This window comes from Pinus tabuliformis, chromosome 1_1, assembly GCF_031772625.1.
Source record: "Pinus tabuliformis cultivar Carrire ecotype Pingquan chromosome 1_1, CPIR1, whole genome shotgun sequence".
NCBI classification, from domain to species: Eukaryota; Viridiplantae; Streptophyta; class Pinopsida; order Pinales; family Pinaceae; genus Pinus; species Pinus tabuliformis.
This window is the reverse complement of record NC_142297.1, coordinates 503,729,417-503,746,083: the sequence shown is the minus strand read 5'-3', so window position 1 is coordinate 503,746,083 and position 16,667 is coordinate 503,729,417. Positions and strand designations below refer to the sequence as shown.

General features: G+C 36.6%; 1 protein-coding gene across 3 annotated transcripts; it reads left to right on the top strand.

Moving 5' to 3' along the window:
• The first annotated feature begins 1,485 nt into the window (after positions 1-1,485).
• LOC149213977 (formate dehydrogenase, chloroplastic/mitochondrial-like) lies at positions 1,486-10,580 on the top strand. Of its 3 annotated transcripts, XM_089390832.1 has the most exons (4): positions 1,486-1,675; positions 8,410-8,619; positions 8,783-8,934; positions 10,206-10,347. In XM_089390832.1, exons 1-4 carry the CDS (start codon positions 1,547-1,549, stop codon positions 10,213-10,215), a joined length of 501 nt encoding a protein of 166 aa, XP_089246958.1. In that variant the 5' UTR covers positions 1,486-1,546; the 3' UTR covers positions 10,216-10,347. The 3 variants fall into 3 exon arrangements, with proteins under 3 accessions (XP_089246958.1, XP_089246957.1, XP_089246956.1); XM_089390831.1 differs by lacking the exon at positions 8,783-8,934 and having other exon boundaries at positions 8,415-8,619; positions 10,206-10,580; XM_089390830.1 differs by lacking the exon at positions 8,783-8,934 and having other exon boundaries at positions 1,488-1,675; positions 10,206-10,580.
• Positions 10,581-16,667: the final 6,087 nt, after the last annotated feature.

Sequence of the window (16,667 nt, the reverse complement as noted above, 5' to 3'; positions counted from 1 at the left end):
TTGTTAAAATCACCAATATTTAATTAAATATGCATTGTTATACCTTTGCTCAAGTCAACTTCAATTCAAATTCTAACACATGTGTGTATACCCTTCCTTGCTTAGTTTGTATATTGTTGTAAGTCCCCAATATATTTATGTTGGCTTTTGAAAGATCATCTCATCCCAAAATAAGTAGGGGGGATTCAATATTCAAATCCGGCAGAGTGGGGTTGAAGAAATGGATATTGAAGATGGATTCAATTATAGAAACTATCTTTTGAAAAAAGGTTAGTTTTGCCCCAAAAAGAAAGTCCCTCCTTTGAGACCTTGCCACAACTTCCATAGTTGTGAAATTTTACAATAATAGAACCTCTAGAGTAGAGGTTTACCATATACTTAGAACTTAGGTTGGAATTGATTTGATTCTTGAACTCTTTAGATGATGACTAGAGATCATTAAATACATAGTTTGAAGCGTTTGCTTTTAGTTATTAATGAACTTGTTAACCATCCATAGATGAATACTTCCCTTGCACATGTGCTTGATTTTGTCAATAATGAAAGAATCCTACTATGTTTTTGGTATATTCGACAAGACTACATCTTTAAAATAAAGAAGATTCAATTCTTAATGCCTTGCAATCCTGTAAGAGGGAGGGACAATCGAAGTCACGCAGGAGGAGGTATTCCCTTTGTTTAGCGAAACTCTACAGAGATAAACCACTAAATGCAATATTAACCCCTTGTTTATGTGATAATTAGGGAATATATATCTATTCTCTCAAAGATTAGTCTTATATATTCAAAAAGAATTTCTCATTTATTCTAAATAACACTTAACACTCTTTATAGAATAATTTCTCACCATTACAATCACAATAATCATTTTTCAAGACAAAAACTACATCAAAACTTTTTGAATATGCAAGTAGATAATCTCCACAAATGAAGATGAAAACATATTTTGAGCATGTTTAAAGTGGATTAAAATATAATAATAAAAGACACAACAAAAATCTTGATACAATAATAGCTCAAATAATTATCTTTAACAAAAATCTATTAAAAATTACTATAAAATTATAAAATGAAATTAACATTAATAAATAATCAATTAATTTATATAAAATCCCAATTTAATAATGAATAATTACTTAATTCTTTAAGTTCCACTTCAAAGAAAGCATTGACACATCAGCTAGAGAAGGGTGCATTATTGTTTTGGAGTAAGAGAAGGGTGCATTATTGTTTCGGAGTAAGAGAAGGGTGCATTATTGTTTCGGAGTTCTATGTCCGTCGCATCAATATTTTATTTGATGTGCCCAATTATTTTTCCAAAGTAAAACTATTATTCAGCTTAAATAATAGAATGTATAATATTTCAAATTCTATAAAATGTATAATATTTCAAATTCTTTGAAAATCCGTTTTACTGAAACACAAATATATGGCCGTCGATGACATGATCGGATGGTAGATATTCTATCCTGCCTTTAAATTCAAATCCTCTTGGTAGTTTGGCGCCATTGCGCGTATCCCTCTCAACGAGCTCAGTAGCTCGCATATGAACAATCATGGTTTGCAATCGCATAAACATTGCCCCAGAATCGATCCACGAGCCACCAGATCTCTCTCTGCACGACTTCCAACAGTTCATCTGCGTTTCTTCGTGGTCAAAACGATTTCAGAAAAGGTATTTTTCTGCAAGAGAGTGCTAAAATTGCAAAGCGCCATTATTTTCTTGTCGCCGTCATGAATCCTCTACGCCTTGTCCTAATGAAATTATTTAGAGTTCTTGATTGGAAAAATTTGCCATATTTCAACTTTCTGGAAATATTTCATTAAATAAGCTACCGTATTATCTAAAATAAATCTAAAGAAAGAGGCCGTGCTCAAAACAATGTTTTAAGCAGCAAATTTCACAAGGGTTATTTCTGGTTCAGTTATTCTGAGCTTTCAATGGAAAATTTTGACTCTATTTTGGCTTACAGGCAAGATTTCATAAAATAACGCTCTCTATAAATGGACTAGACAAGGTTGTGCTCAAAATTTTGTTTAAAAAATGGCAGAGTTTGGGAAGAAGTTCTTTAAGTTAATGGATCAGCGTTCAGATGCATTTCGAGTGGTTTGATTGAATGATTTATGTCTCAGTTCCGCACATTTAAAAGTTTTGGAGAATGGGAATTGATAATTCTGGTATTTGATGGTGTTCTATTCAAATTACACAGAAGAAGATAGAAAGCTAGGGCTTTTAGAGGCTAAGTGTACACAATGGCACAATCTTTACAGGTTTTTGTGAGATTTTTAAGACAGGCAAATAGGATAGAAAATTAGGGATTTCACTAAGCCAAGAAAGCTAATGCTACATTCTTTACAAATTTACTTCAGAGTTTTGAGACTGAACATTTTTTATGTTCAAGTGGTTCGTAGATATCTTCATGCGGTTTCTATTTCCATGGAACCAAGAATTTGATACCTCAACATGAAATACTGTGCTCCGAAGGGTTTTCCCTTCCAGCTCATCTTTGTGTAATGGAATAGAATCGTTAATGCTCTTTAGTGTCTGGAGAAGTCAAAACTAATGGATCAGGAAGCAGGGGCTATTGGAACGGTTAGTAATTGAGGGAAACACTATCCTTCACAATATAACAACGTAGAGGAAAACTCATGGTACATTTTTGTAGTTTTGGTCAGATTAGGCCATCCAAGCACGCCGTTAGAGATTTCAGAGAGAAGCTCTTTGTTTTCTTTAGCACCGGCTGAAGGGGTTGGTAAGGGATCCCCCTCCCCAAACACCCTATCAGCATAGTTAAGACTTGAGTTTAGGGTGGCTTTAATTATCTCTGGTAATAGCAAATGATACGGAGGATTGTGCATAACCCACCCCCTTTTTGATTCCAATAAGCAGAGGTGGTCACTATGGTAATCCGATTTCAATTTGTAGTTAGAAAATGGGGTCACAACTTTCCATATATTTTTTTTTGTTTTGTCTTTTTACATCAAACAATAGTATATTTCTTAGAACCATAGTCAACTAAACAAACAGGAAACAATTTATTTGACAGGTGGAAGAAGTGATAGGCTTAGAGCAATTGAATTGTAGGCCATGCTTCTTGACAAATTGATGAACAGATGTCTCCTTACTTGAGATTTAGGTTGGCACCATGGCACCATCCTGTCCATCATTATACACTAATATTGTCATTATCTTCTTCACTGTGAATGACTGGCCTGTTCCCTGCAAATAGATTTGGGCATAGAGGATCCAATCCAAGAACAGTAATCTCTAGCACAAGACAATATTAATGATCTAAATACCTAATCCTGAAGCTTGAGTTTGATTTTTCTCTACTGGTTCTGAATCTCTGATTGAGAATCTCCCACTCGTCATTATCAAACCTTCTCCTTCATCATTGGCATCAGCTGCACTGCTAAGGTACTTTGGTTGGTTGTCATTGGACTTGAGAGCTTGAAGTTTCAAATGATTATAGTAACATACAGCCAGAAAAGCCAGTCCACACCCACTCAAGTTTATGACTGTAACCTTTTCATTTATTACAGACAAAGATTATGTTATGAGCAGCCAGTCCTTGACAAGACCAGCAACATTCATAGTCAAGGCTGAAGTCTTTCCTATCAGAAGAAACACTGCAAGATTAAGAGCCAAGGCACAAGCAGAAATGTCATGTAATCCAAATCAAAGGAAGAGACCCTGATTATCAGAAATGGGTATTCTACTAAGGCCCAGGGGGTGCTGAGAAAAACAAGGCAACAAGGAGCAACAAAGATGTGATGGGATTCAACTTAATCCCTTTTGATGTTCGTGGAATTTGTATGAGAACCAATTGGGTAGTCTCACATGCAACTGCACTTAACTGGAGAATCACCTCCCATGCATTCATCTTGGCCTCCCCATAAGCTGAAATAGTAACTCCAATGGATATGGCCAACATATTGGCCTCGGGCTCACCTTTATAAGCTTCTTTCTTCAGGGAAACCACAATCAAATACACAGCAATGGGAATTAGAGCTTTCAGCATTTGAAATAATGATACTAAGAGGAAAACATAGGCAGAATTTGAAAACCAGAGACCCAAAGAATACACTTATCAATACTATGGGTTCAATGAGCTTGAAGACTCTTACAATAGCAACAGCCAGTGTTGAGTAGAAGCCCATGTGAATCATGGTGGGACTGATCACACTAAAGTTGTCAAGCAATGGCAACTCCAATGGATATGGCTAACATATTGGCCATGGCCTCACCTTTATAAGATTCTTTCTTCAGGGGAACTGCAATCGAATGCATATCAAATGGGCACAAGAGCTTTCAACATTTGAAATATCGATACTTTGAGAGACATGCACCAAGGGCTGCATCATTTAGGATTTGTACTCAGTTTAGGTGTCATATTCAAGGGGAAGTTGTTATGCTTTCCACCACTTCATAGATTGTTAGAGTGATGAAACAAAAGAGGCTCCCTCTTGAGGCTAGATTATGTCATTCATATCAGTTGTGTTGTTGATGTCCTAGCTCAGCCAAGTCTTGCCAAAACTCCGTTGAGGTTCAAAATTTATTATAAACTGAAATGTCTTCACAAGAATTGACCTCATAAAATGCCATAATCACAAGATATGCCATACATGGCTGTGATTATGGCTCGCAAGACCCTTAGACTTTGAGCAATGAGGCTCGCAACATCACTTATGATTATGCACTCTACAATTCTGTGACCAGCTGAATGTCAAGCAATTGAACCGCGATTTAAATCCTATTTTGTCAGCAATAAGTACTATACTTTGTCTTTATTTAGTGTAGAGAACCAAGCACTTATTCTACTCATCTATAGAAGGGACAATGGTTGTTTGCCTATGAGGTATAAGGAAATCCTATCAGATGTTTTGTATTTTCGTATGGAATTGAATCATACTCCTGCACACTGTAACATTCATATATATCAACCTGTAGAGGCTTTAATAACACCTGGTATTCTGGTTAGTGATTTTATTGGACCTCATGTGCATATCCTACATGCACAGGATGGACTATTCATATGTTACAGGGTATTATTCTTATTATTTAGGGTGCACATCTTCAGGTGCTCAAGAACGATTACTAGAACAGTCAGTTAATTCTGCAATTTAAAGGATGAAAAAGGAGGTTATAGGAGTCTAGTTTTGGTTCTCATCCACAATGTCACACTAGTCTACCTGGGCATGGTTCTCATGGTTTAATAGTGACTTGAGGAGTCATAATACCACAGATCACTAAACACGAACAGCTAAGGTAGCCCAAGGACAATAGCCATCTTTACACATTAATTAACAGGTCTTACATTAATTATCCTAGGGGGTTTTAATACTTCCAAATGCTTAAAAAACAGTTAGCAGAGCATTCACATTACACATTCCAACAATATTTTCTATAAACCAACCAAATGCAGTCAGGAGAGCCCTCCTTTTAAACTATACAACCTTATTGTTAGTATGATCAACCTTATTTTAATATATAGTGTGACAAACCGTATGTGACAGGCAGGTACCTCCTAACTGTTATTCTACCCCGGATTTAGAGGAGCAGCCAGGATTTTATCCATAGTTTCTTTCCTTCCAACTTTAGATGGGATCTCACCTCAACCTTCTGCCTTGGTGGTCAATCAACATCTTTGACGCCTGTTCGGGGTTGTGCCATATTAGGTTACAGATCATACATAATCAGACCGAGTTATGGACCAGCTCCAGACAGATCCAGAGTATGGCGCCTTCCACCCATTAGGGGTAAATCAGCTCCAGACTGATCCAGAGTATGACACCTTCCACCTATTAGACTAGGCCATACATAATCAGAGCGAGTTATGGACCAGCTCCAGACAGATACTTTGCAGATCCAAAGTATGGCACCTTCCACCCATTAGGGGTAAACCAGCTCCAGACAGATCCAGAGTATGGCACCTTCCACCCATTAGGGGTAAACCAGCTCCAGACTGATCCAGAGTATGGCACCTTCCACCCATTAGGGGTAAACCAGCTCTAGACTGATCCAGAGTATGGCACCTTCCACCCATTAGGGGTAAACCAGCTCCAGACTGATCGAGAGTATGGCACCTTCCACCTATTAGACTAGCCCTACATTCAGCAGAGCGGAGATAATATTTTCAAGAGTTTCCTTGCTTGGACATTAGATGATAGGAGAGCCGAGCATCATCATTCCTATGCCTCCCATAGGATCACACAACTGGATCCTTTCTTAAGCTTTTGGCAATTCCAACAGTGATCCAATAGCCTGGTTCCCACCACCATTGACATCATCCCATCCCTCTCTCCAGACTTTTAGTGCAGACACTCTATTGTATCCCTACATTTATGCTACTATTAGATAGTTTGATGGTTTTTTTTTCCCGTTTTGATGCCTTGAGACATGAAGGAATTTGATCTTGTTGAAGGCTGAAGCTCCGCATTTTTTAATAATTCTTTTGTGCCAATGGGCTGTGTATCACTGTTTGGAAGAGACGTGCACAACAGCTCTTAGAATAATCATTGAATCACCCACCACTGTTGCCTAGCAGGCCCCTTGAGCTTCAGGAAGCTGGAGGCCTTTGAAGAGGGCTTGAGCCTTCACTTGTTTGTTCACGAAAATACCAACCTGCCGTAATATCGACTCTCTTGATTTCATCTGAAGTCAATGAAGGCTCCCTGCCCCTGCCATTCCAGGTTTCTTTTAAAGGTGCCATCAAGGAAAGGGTTGTTATACCTTGATCCAGCATCCAGGGTTTCATGTCTTAGAGAGACATATCTTGAGAAATAGGTGGATGGTCCATACTGTCTTCCCAAGCTTAATGCACTTGCCATTGCGTGGGATACATGATAGGTGTTTCCAAAGGAAACGGGCCAAGGACTCGCAGAATGGCGAGACAGGGGATCCTTTTATCACCGACTTTGTTTGAAATAGTTATGGCGAAGTCCATCTTTCCACCAGGCCACTTTGTCGGACAAATATTTCAACAACAGTTTGGCTTCCATGGCTTGGTTAGATATCATTGGATCTCTTATTGCCAAGCCCCAATACTCTCAAATGGGGCTCGAACCATAATCCAATTGATTAAATTGAATATTTTGTTGTCCGCTGTCTCCTTTCTACAGGAACCACCTTATCTCTCTCCCAAGGATATAGGTAACCTACCGGTGCCAAGAGGGCTGAAATCAGGAAAAGTGACAATACATCTTACCTGGATTATCATATTGATATTTACTGTGACTAGATTGATTCATTATCCTTTTGGCTGTACTTACCCATGGGTTTTATTTTGCTCTTATTACATTCCTGAAAGATTTGCGGAAGATCTCAAAGCGCTCTTCTTTGTTTAATCTGTCTGTAATGATTGTTTTCCAAAATATGCTTGCAAAAATATGCTTGATCTCGCAATTGACTTTTGCCCCCACATTCAGCAGAGTGGAGATGATATTATCAAAAGTTCATTAGATAAGAAAGCAGAGCATCCTCATTCGGGTGCCTCACATAGTATATCATACAATTGGATCCTTTCATGAGCTTGACAATTCCAACAATGAGCCAATATCTTGCCCCCCCCCCGCCCCTCCTCATCAGGGTTAGAGGACATTGACATCATCCCATCACTCTCTTTTGCTTAGCACCAAGCTTTCCAGATTACCAGTATAGACTCTCCAATTGTATCTCTATGTTTATGCTACTTTTAGATTTCCAGTGCATTATATATATATATATATATATATATATATATATATAATCAATTAAACTGTGTTTAGGTTGAGATCAGCTCCAATGGTTGATGGAAGAATGATTTGTCTAATTGTAGGATGTTTTCAATAGGTTTGTGCAAGGCTCTATCTCACTAAGTGCCTTACAGAATAATTTTTACCCTTCACAAGTGGCTCCCACTCTCAACCCCTCTCCATTAAATCGACCCCTCTCCATTAAATTTGAACATGACATTTCATGAGTTAAATCCAACACAAACTACTTGATCCACACTAGATAGGTTTATTCTATTGTTAAATTTGAAAATGACATTTTATGGGCTAAATCCGACACAAACTGCTTGATCCACACTTGATAGGTTTATTCTATTGATATATATATATATATATATATATATATATATATATATTTGTTTTGGTTACACTTAAACTACACAATTGTCATTGTTATATTTTTTTAACTTTATTTTTTCTCACTTTAGGAGTTACTTTTAAAACAACGCATTTTATTTATTCTATTGTTGTATATATATTTTTGTTTTGGTTACACTTTAACTACACAATTGTCATTGTTATATTTTTTAACTTTATTTTTCTCACTTTAGGAGTTACTTTTAAAAAAACGCATTTTATTTATATTGGATATATTTTTTAATTCCATTGATTTGTTTGTATCATCATTGGTTGAAGATCAGCGAAAGTAATGTGGTGTCCGTGGCAGAAGATGAGCTAATGCGCATTCTCATATTGATGCGAAACTTTGTGCCTGGATATAAGCAAATTGTTGAGGGTGATTGGAAAGTGGCAGCAATTTCTTACAGGTCATATGATCTAGAAGGGAAAACTATTGGTTCTATTGGTGCAGGGCGTATTGGCAAAGAACTACTTAAGCGTTTGAAGGTATTCATTCTTAGGATCTAGTACTACTTCATGATGTTGCAAAATTCTTTTCAAAAATCAGTGCTCCATAATTCTTACGCATGCATGCTGTTTGTTTCAAAATTTCAATCTAATAATAATAAACATTACATGATGTTGAATTGAATTGCGTTCCTTTGTACAGCCCTTCAATTGTAAGCTTCTTTACCACGACCGTCTTTCTATTGGACCCAAATTGGAAAAGGAAACTGGAGCAACATTGGAGACAAATCTTGACGAAATGCTACCTAAATGTGATGTACTTGTCATTAATATGCCTCTTTCTGACAAAACTAGGTGCGCCTTATCACAATTTCATAAATAATCTCTCCCATTATTCACTCAAACATCAATAGCACCTATATATTTTGTACAACTTGTGAACAAAAACCTAATTATTGTTTCTCTTGCCCTTTCCTTTTGGTTACAGTAGGGGAATGTTTAACAAGGAAGGTGTTCTCTACCAAGCCTAGCTTTTCTCTCAGAATCTTAACATCCCCTTTGCAAAGGGTTTCATTAGAATGACAACAACCCGCATTTAAAGCATTTCTCCACCCATCTTAATTAGAAATACAATTTTGGGTTCTCTACTAATTTTCTCCACACCCATTTAATCTAACAATGGACATAGAGCATGTATATTTATACTTGTGTGTTGGAAATACCATTTTATACTTTAATGTTTATTATTTTTGTTTTATTATTATTACTTGAATTTCTTCTTAACAAGTGGTTGTGTTTCTTTTGGTTTTAGTGAAAGTATGGGCTCCAATGTTGGCTCTCTTATTATGGAGTATAATTCATCTTTGAGAAATTTTCAATTATTAGGTTAGTCAATTGCTTAAAATATTAAATTTATTTCAAAAAGTTTTTGTTACTTTATAAGTTAGACACTAGCTTGAAATATTAAACTTATTTCAAAATGTTTTTGTTACTTTATAGATAAAGCGTAGATTTCTTGGCTCTATGATGAAAATAATGAAGGGAAAATACATGTTAATATGTTACTTGTGCTCTTTGACTGAAAAATACACGGTGAGAGAAAAATGTATATTATGCTAATTGAGGAATGTTTTTCACTTGTCGAACTTATAGTATTGAATTTAACACACTAACACTTTACAACAATGAACTAACAATATTCATGATGAAAATAGCAATATGGAAGATTTATCTGCATAATGAAAAAGGCAATATGGAAGATTCCGATCACGTTCCAAGGCATTTCTTAAAATGTGGATGTGACAAAAGGTTGTTGTGGAAGTTGTTGTTTGTATATGGAAAATTTCTTGATCATTGTGTATAATCCTAATGTTGATAGATATGTCTACTAAATGCTTCCAGTTAATGGGGCATTGATTTTAGCATTCAATATATTTTTATTCTTTATCAAAGTATTCTTTTGTTGTATTTGTATTTTTCAATTTATGCCTTACGGCGTTTCCTTTGCAACATCTGGTGAAAATGCTAGTATATCTTACCTCATTTTATGGTTAACATTGTATAACAAAAACATGCGTTGTGTTATGTAATTAATACTAACATGTAATATTGATTTTTTTTGTCAGAATGCTATAGGTAATGATTGCCAAGACGATGATCCAAATTATGTTCAACATATATCAGGAGATGATGAGGATGAGGATGAGGATGATGGTGGTGAAGGAGGAGATGATGATGATAGTTGCGGTGTTGGTGATGATGTGGATCAGAGTAATGAGGATGGTCGGGATGATCATGAGGATGATCTTGGTGGTGGTAGCTAGGCATGCACATGCATTGTTTTTTATGAAGAAATTATTGTGTAGAATGACATTGTTATGTTTAGATGGGTGTTGTGAATTTACCCTATATCAATGAGACATTTTGATTTTGTAATCATACGATGAGTTTGATTTATGTATGTTGTTAATTTATCGTAGAATAACGATATTCATGAAATATTTTGATTTGTTAATCATATTTGAATTTTACTTGTTTTGATTAAAAATAATATTGATTTTATTAGTATTATGTTGCTATTTTATACATGTTTTGAAAATTGTTAATGACACATTGTTATTTTTTTGGATGGATGTTGTCAATTTCTCTTAAATTTCTTTACAAATGATTTTGAATTGTGATATTTGCTTTAATGATATTTAGAAACTATCATATATTTCACTATGAATCTATAAAGGGGGTCATATATGTAAAGAAAAATATACTCTATATAAGAAGTCAAATGCGGATGTAACCATGGATGCAAAATTGAAAGTAAAATTGAATGTTAAACTAGGAATTAATACAAAATGCAAACAATTGACATACAAAGTGTTTTAAATTAGAAGTGAAAAATTGTGCAATAGTTGACACAAAGAAGGGAACAAAACATGGCATACAAAAGGATATCAAATTGGGCAAAAACAAGGACACATAAATGGGCACCAAATTAAATGCAAAAAAAGACAACAACTAGATGTAAAATAAGATGCAAAGTTGAGCGTTAAAAAGAAGCAAAAAACGTTACAAATTAATATGCCAAATGATGATGCAAATAATGGTGTAAATTTGGGATGCAAACTTGGGTGCCAAAAAGGAAAAAAAAAAAGATGTAAGAAAAGACATAAAAAAAGATGCAAAATGGGGCTGAAAAAAGGTGAAACCAAGGATGCCATATTGGATGTAAAAAATGATTCCTAATCACATGCAAATTTAGGCTCGAACTCAGACACAAAATTATATGCAAATGTGGACACAAAATGAGGCAAAAAAAGATGCAAATTTGGATGGTGAAAACGATGTAAAACTAGACACCAAAAAAATGCAAAATTGGATGAAAAAGTCGGTGTAAATAATGGTGCAACATTGGACACAAGTAGACACAAAAAAATGGTGCAAAAGGGGCATAAAATAGCTTAAAATTGGATGCAAAACTTGGTGCAAAAACAAATACAAAAGTAGACGTAAAAAATGGCTCTAAATTGAATGTACCATTAGACACAAAATAAGATGCAAAGGTGGACACAACACATGACTCAACATAAGATGCAAATATAAATGCAAATTTGGATGCTCAAAATGATGTAACATTAGATGCAAGAGATGGTGTTAAAAATGATGCAAAATTGGATGAAACAAATGACGCAAAATATGGTGCAAAATGAGATGGGAAAAATGGAGACAAATCAAACATAAATGTGGATGTAAAAAATGGTCCAAAAAAAGATGCAAAAATGGGCACAAAAATGGATGCAAAATTTGGTGCTAAATCAAATTCAACACATGGTGCAAAGATAGGCACCAAAGCTGGTGCAAAAATAGAAGCAAAAACTAGTGTAAGACTAGATACAAAACCTGGCGTAAGACTAGATGCAAAAACTGACACAAAATGGATGCATAAAAAGACGTTAAAATGGATTCAAAATACAGTGTAAACTTGATGCAAATGATGGTGCAAAAATGGAAGCAAAGAATGACACAAAATAGGAAGCAAAAGAGAATGAAAAATAGATGCAAAAAATGATACAAAACTAGAAGCAAAACCTGTCATAAAATAAGATGCAAATCTTGGTTCAAAATTTGACGCAAAAAATGATGCATAGTTTGGTGTAAAAAATAATGCAAAATCTAGCGTGAAAAAGGATGCAAAATCAGGTGCAAAAAAGGACGCTTTAAAAATTTTACAATAGAGCCAGATTTAGCGCCAGGTTGCTCATCACAATTACAAAAAAAATGCACTAAAATCTAGCGCTAAATCTGGCGCAAATCGCTGGTTTTGTTGTAGTGCTTGTTGTAGCTACTACAATAGCCCTAAAATTTCAGCCTTCTCAAAGTTTTGGAGAACTCCATCTTAACTACCTATCATCCTTTGTTTTGTTGATTTTTCCACGACATATGAGAATCTGGCTTGGCTCTTAGAATCTCTAACACAAACTCACTCAAATGCCACAACAATCTACTTTGCACAGTGGAATCTACACACATCAGTGAATCAACTAGTTCACATGACAATTTTTAACTTTTCAAACCCACTACATGTTATATTACAAACTATAATACAATAGTCTTAGGGCTCCCATAGCAGGGATCATGGCCCTTACATACAACCCCGATACAAGGGTACAACTAAGGCTTGGTGTCCGTCATTTTGACAACCAATCTACCTTGAACAAGACACACTTAATATACTTGCTAATGTGGTTCCCCACAACCCTTTCAATCCATGTGTCTTGAACACTTCTAGTGGGTTCTCTTGGCTCCCATTTTGTAGATATGCAATATGCTTCTATCAATGAACACAACTCCTTCAGGTCACTAATCTTTGGCCCAATGTAATCTTCCCTTTAGTTAATCTTTTGTCCATCAAATATCCCAACACATAGGGTCTTCAACCTTCCCAATACTTTCATTCTTGATGTTCCAATAATTATCATACTTAGGTCTTGGAGGTTGAGCTCTTACCATTAAAGTTTCCCTCCTGCAACTCACTGATCTAGCGCATAGAATCTAGCCTACTTGGATGCCCTAATTCCTTCAAGGATCAACCTTCAAGGCTTTAAGGTATCCTCCCTCTAACCATCATGGTTTCCTTCTCCAGGGAATGTCATTAGGGCTTGAAGTAAGCCACTATAGTCCTCCAACCTTATGCACGTTGGTTGCTCCACAAATCTAGCTTCTTGCTCTACTCCCTGCATTGCATCCTACACTGTTCACAACTGTGTTTGTGAACAATTCTCACTTCCCACTTGTAAACCTTCTAGTCACCTTAGAGTGTTCATCTTAGGGCTTACATATTTTCCCTACCTCTGTGACACATAGTTTCTCCTGTCACTGTCCTTAGGGCTTGCATATCTGCCCAACTATAGTTGGAATCTTGATTGATCTAGGTCTCCATAAATTAATTTCTCAATTATGCAATTTGTCACGCAAATTTCATTGATCTATTATTGTTCATAAGCTAGTAACAAACCTCCATAACCAACACTTTCTCGTAGCAAAATCAACCCTCCTTTCTGCCATGTGTCCCACTGTTTTTGTGGCCTCTTGTATCACTTATACATTTGCGTTATACCAAACTTAGGGAACAAATCTAAGGATGATTATGTGCATGGAAAGTAGCCCTATTTATGGAATCAATGACTGTTGTTCAAACCCTTGAACAACTCCTCCATCGTCTTAGAAATCTTCTCCATGACCAACCGTCTTCTAGCAGATCCACACGACCCTAAAAACCATGACCAATATACCAACAACTCTAGAAAATATGCAACCTCACTTTTAGACTTGATTATGGTCATAATAGCCACATAGGCCACTCTTACTATTGGACTGAGGTTTGAGGACGCTCAACCCTCCTGGTTGCAAAACATTTAGGCCTTAAGACCTTATATCATGCACATTAGGGCTTGCAGCCCTCTACCTGTAATTTGGACATAGATTTAGGCCTTACATCCCCTCTACTTTACAATGACAAGATGCATCATACAACAGATCTTCATAGAATACACAGATGCTATGGTTGAAGAATATCTCCATAAGACCAAGCATACTTGGATAGAAACCCTCTTCCTTGTTGCGTCTCTCCTTGAAAATTATTCCCTTAGGTCTCTTTAAATAATCCTTCTTAGGACTCTTAGGAAACATCTAGATCTTAGGGGTTTTTTCCACTTAGACCTCAGGAAATTTTAATTTTATTTTTAATTTCCTTTTAGATTTTAAACCCCAACTTAGGTCTAAAACCCCTCTACTTGGGTTATTTTCCCACAAAACTTTTTTGTGACTAGACTCCTCACAAACCCAACTCTTAGGCTTGTGAAGTACCTCCCAAGCTACACAATTCAACATTCCCTCTTAGCGAGGGAGGTACTTCCACTGCTTGGAAGTAACCATCATCATCGATGACACTAGCCCATCTGGAATTCATCACTACAACATACCCTATAGAATGGATCACATTATCTCAGTAATGTCCCTACCTCATCAGAACTCTATGATCTCAAAATTCCATTGGGATGCTCCCTTCGAAGCTAGACTCGCTCTTAATCTATACGATCTACATGGGCTCAACCTGCTTCCATTGTGCATACTCAAATCCACTGGCCCTTCAAAGTAACTCTGATACCATGTTGATTTTTCCATGGCATATAAGAACATGTTTTGGGTCTTAATCTCTAACAAAAACTCACTCAATTTCCACAACAAACTACTTTTGATGGTGGAATCTACACACATTACTGAATCAACTAGTGCACATGACAATTTTTAACTTTTCAAACATACTACATGTTTTAACCAACTAGAATACAACAATCTTAGGGCTTGCGAACTAGGGATCATGGCCTATACATATAACCATGATACAATGATACAACTAGAGTTTAGTGTCTATCACTTTGACAACCAACCTACCCTAAATAAGACACACTTGACCTGCTTGCCGATGTGGCACCCCACAAACCTTTCATTTCACCTGTCTTGAGCACATCTGGTGGGTCCTCTTGTCTCCCATTCTGTAGCTATGCAAACTACCTCCATCAATTAACACAACTCCTTTAGGTCATTTATATTTGGCCCAATGTAATCTAACCTCTAGCTGGTATTTTTTTATAGGGTCTTCAACCTTCCCACTATTGTCATTCTTGCTGCTCCAATAATGATCAAAATTAGGGCTTGGAAGTTTCCCTCTTACCACTAAAATTTCCCTCCTACAACTTAGTGATCTAGGGCATAAAATCTAGTCCACTTAGTTTCCCTACTTCCTTCAAGGATCAACCTTCAAGGCTTTAAGGTATCTTCCCTCTAACAATCTTGTTGTCCTTCTCCAGAGATTTTCCTTAGGGCTTGAAGCAAGCCACTGCAGTCCTCCAACCTTATGCACTTTAGCTGATCCACAAATCTACCTTCTTGCATTGCTTCCTACATTGTATCCTTCGTTGTTCACAACTTCATTTTTTAATAGTGCTCATTGTCCACTTGTAAGCCTTATAGTGACTTTAGAGTGTTGATCCTAGCGCTTAAATATCTTCTCTACCTCTATGACACATAGTTTCTCCTGTCATTATCCTTAGGGCTTGTAGATATTCCCAACTACAGTCAGAATCTTGACTGATCTAGGGATCCACAAATTCATATCTCAGTTCTATAGTTTGTCCCTCAAATTGCACTGATCCACTATTGTGCATAGTATATGAACGAAACTCCATAACCAACACTTTCTGCTAGATCAATTACCCTCCATTCTATCATCTTCCTAATGTTGTTGCAACCTCTTGTATCACTTATAGATTTGTGCTACATCATACTTAAGGAACAAATCTAAGGATGATTTTTGCATGGAAAGGAACCCTATCTAAGGCATCAATGACTATTGTTCAAACCAATGAATAGCTCCTCCATCCTCTTAGCAATTCTCCACAACCATCCCTCTTCTAGCATCTCCACACAACCCTAAAAACCATGGCCAATATACCATCAGCTCTTGAAAATCTGTGGCCTCTGTGTTAGACCTGATTCTCATCATACTAGCCCACATAGGCAGCCCTTCCTACTGTCCTGAGGTTTGAGCACACTTGGCCCTCTTGGATGCAAAAATTCTAGGCCTTAAGACCTTCTAGCATGCACTTTAGCATTTGCAACCCTCATCCTACAATCTAGACAAATATCTAGGCCTTATGTCTCCTCTACTTTCGAACGATAGGGTGCATCATATAACAGATCTTCATAGAATACACAGATGCTAGGGTTGAAGAATATATCCATAAAGTAGGCATAATTTGATAGAAATCATCTCCCTGGTTGTGACTCTCCTTGATAATTCTTCCCTTATGCCTCTTTAAATAGCCCCTGTTAGGCCTCTTACGAACCCTCTAGAGATTAGGGGTTTTTTCCACTTAGAACTTAGGAAATTTTAATTTTCCTTTTAGATTTTAAACCCACACTTGGGTTCTTTGCCCACAAACCCTTTTTGTTACCAAACTCCTCACAAAACCAACTCCCCAGCTACACAATTCAACATACCTATGGTCTCCTAGGGTTTCATCCCTCGTTTG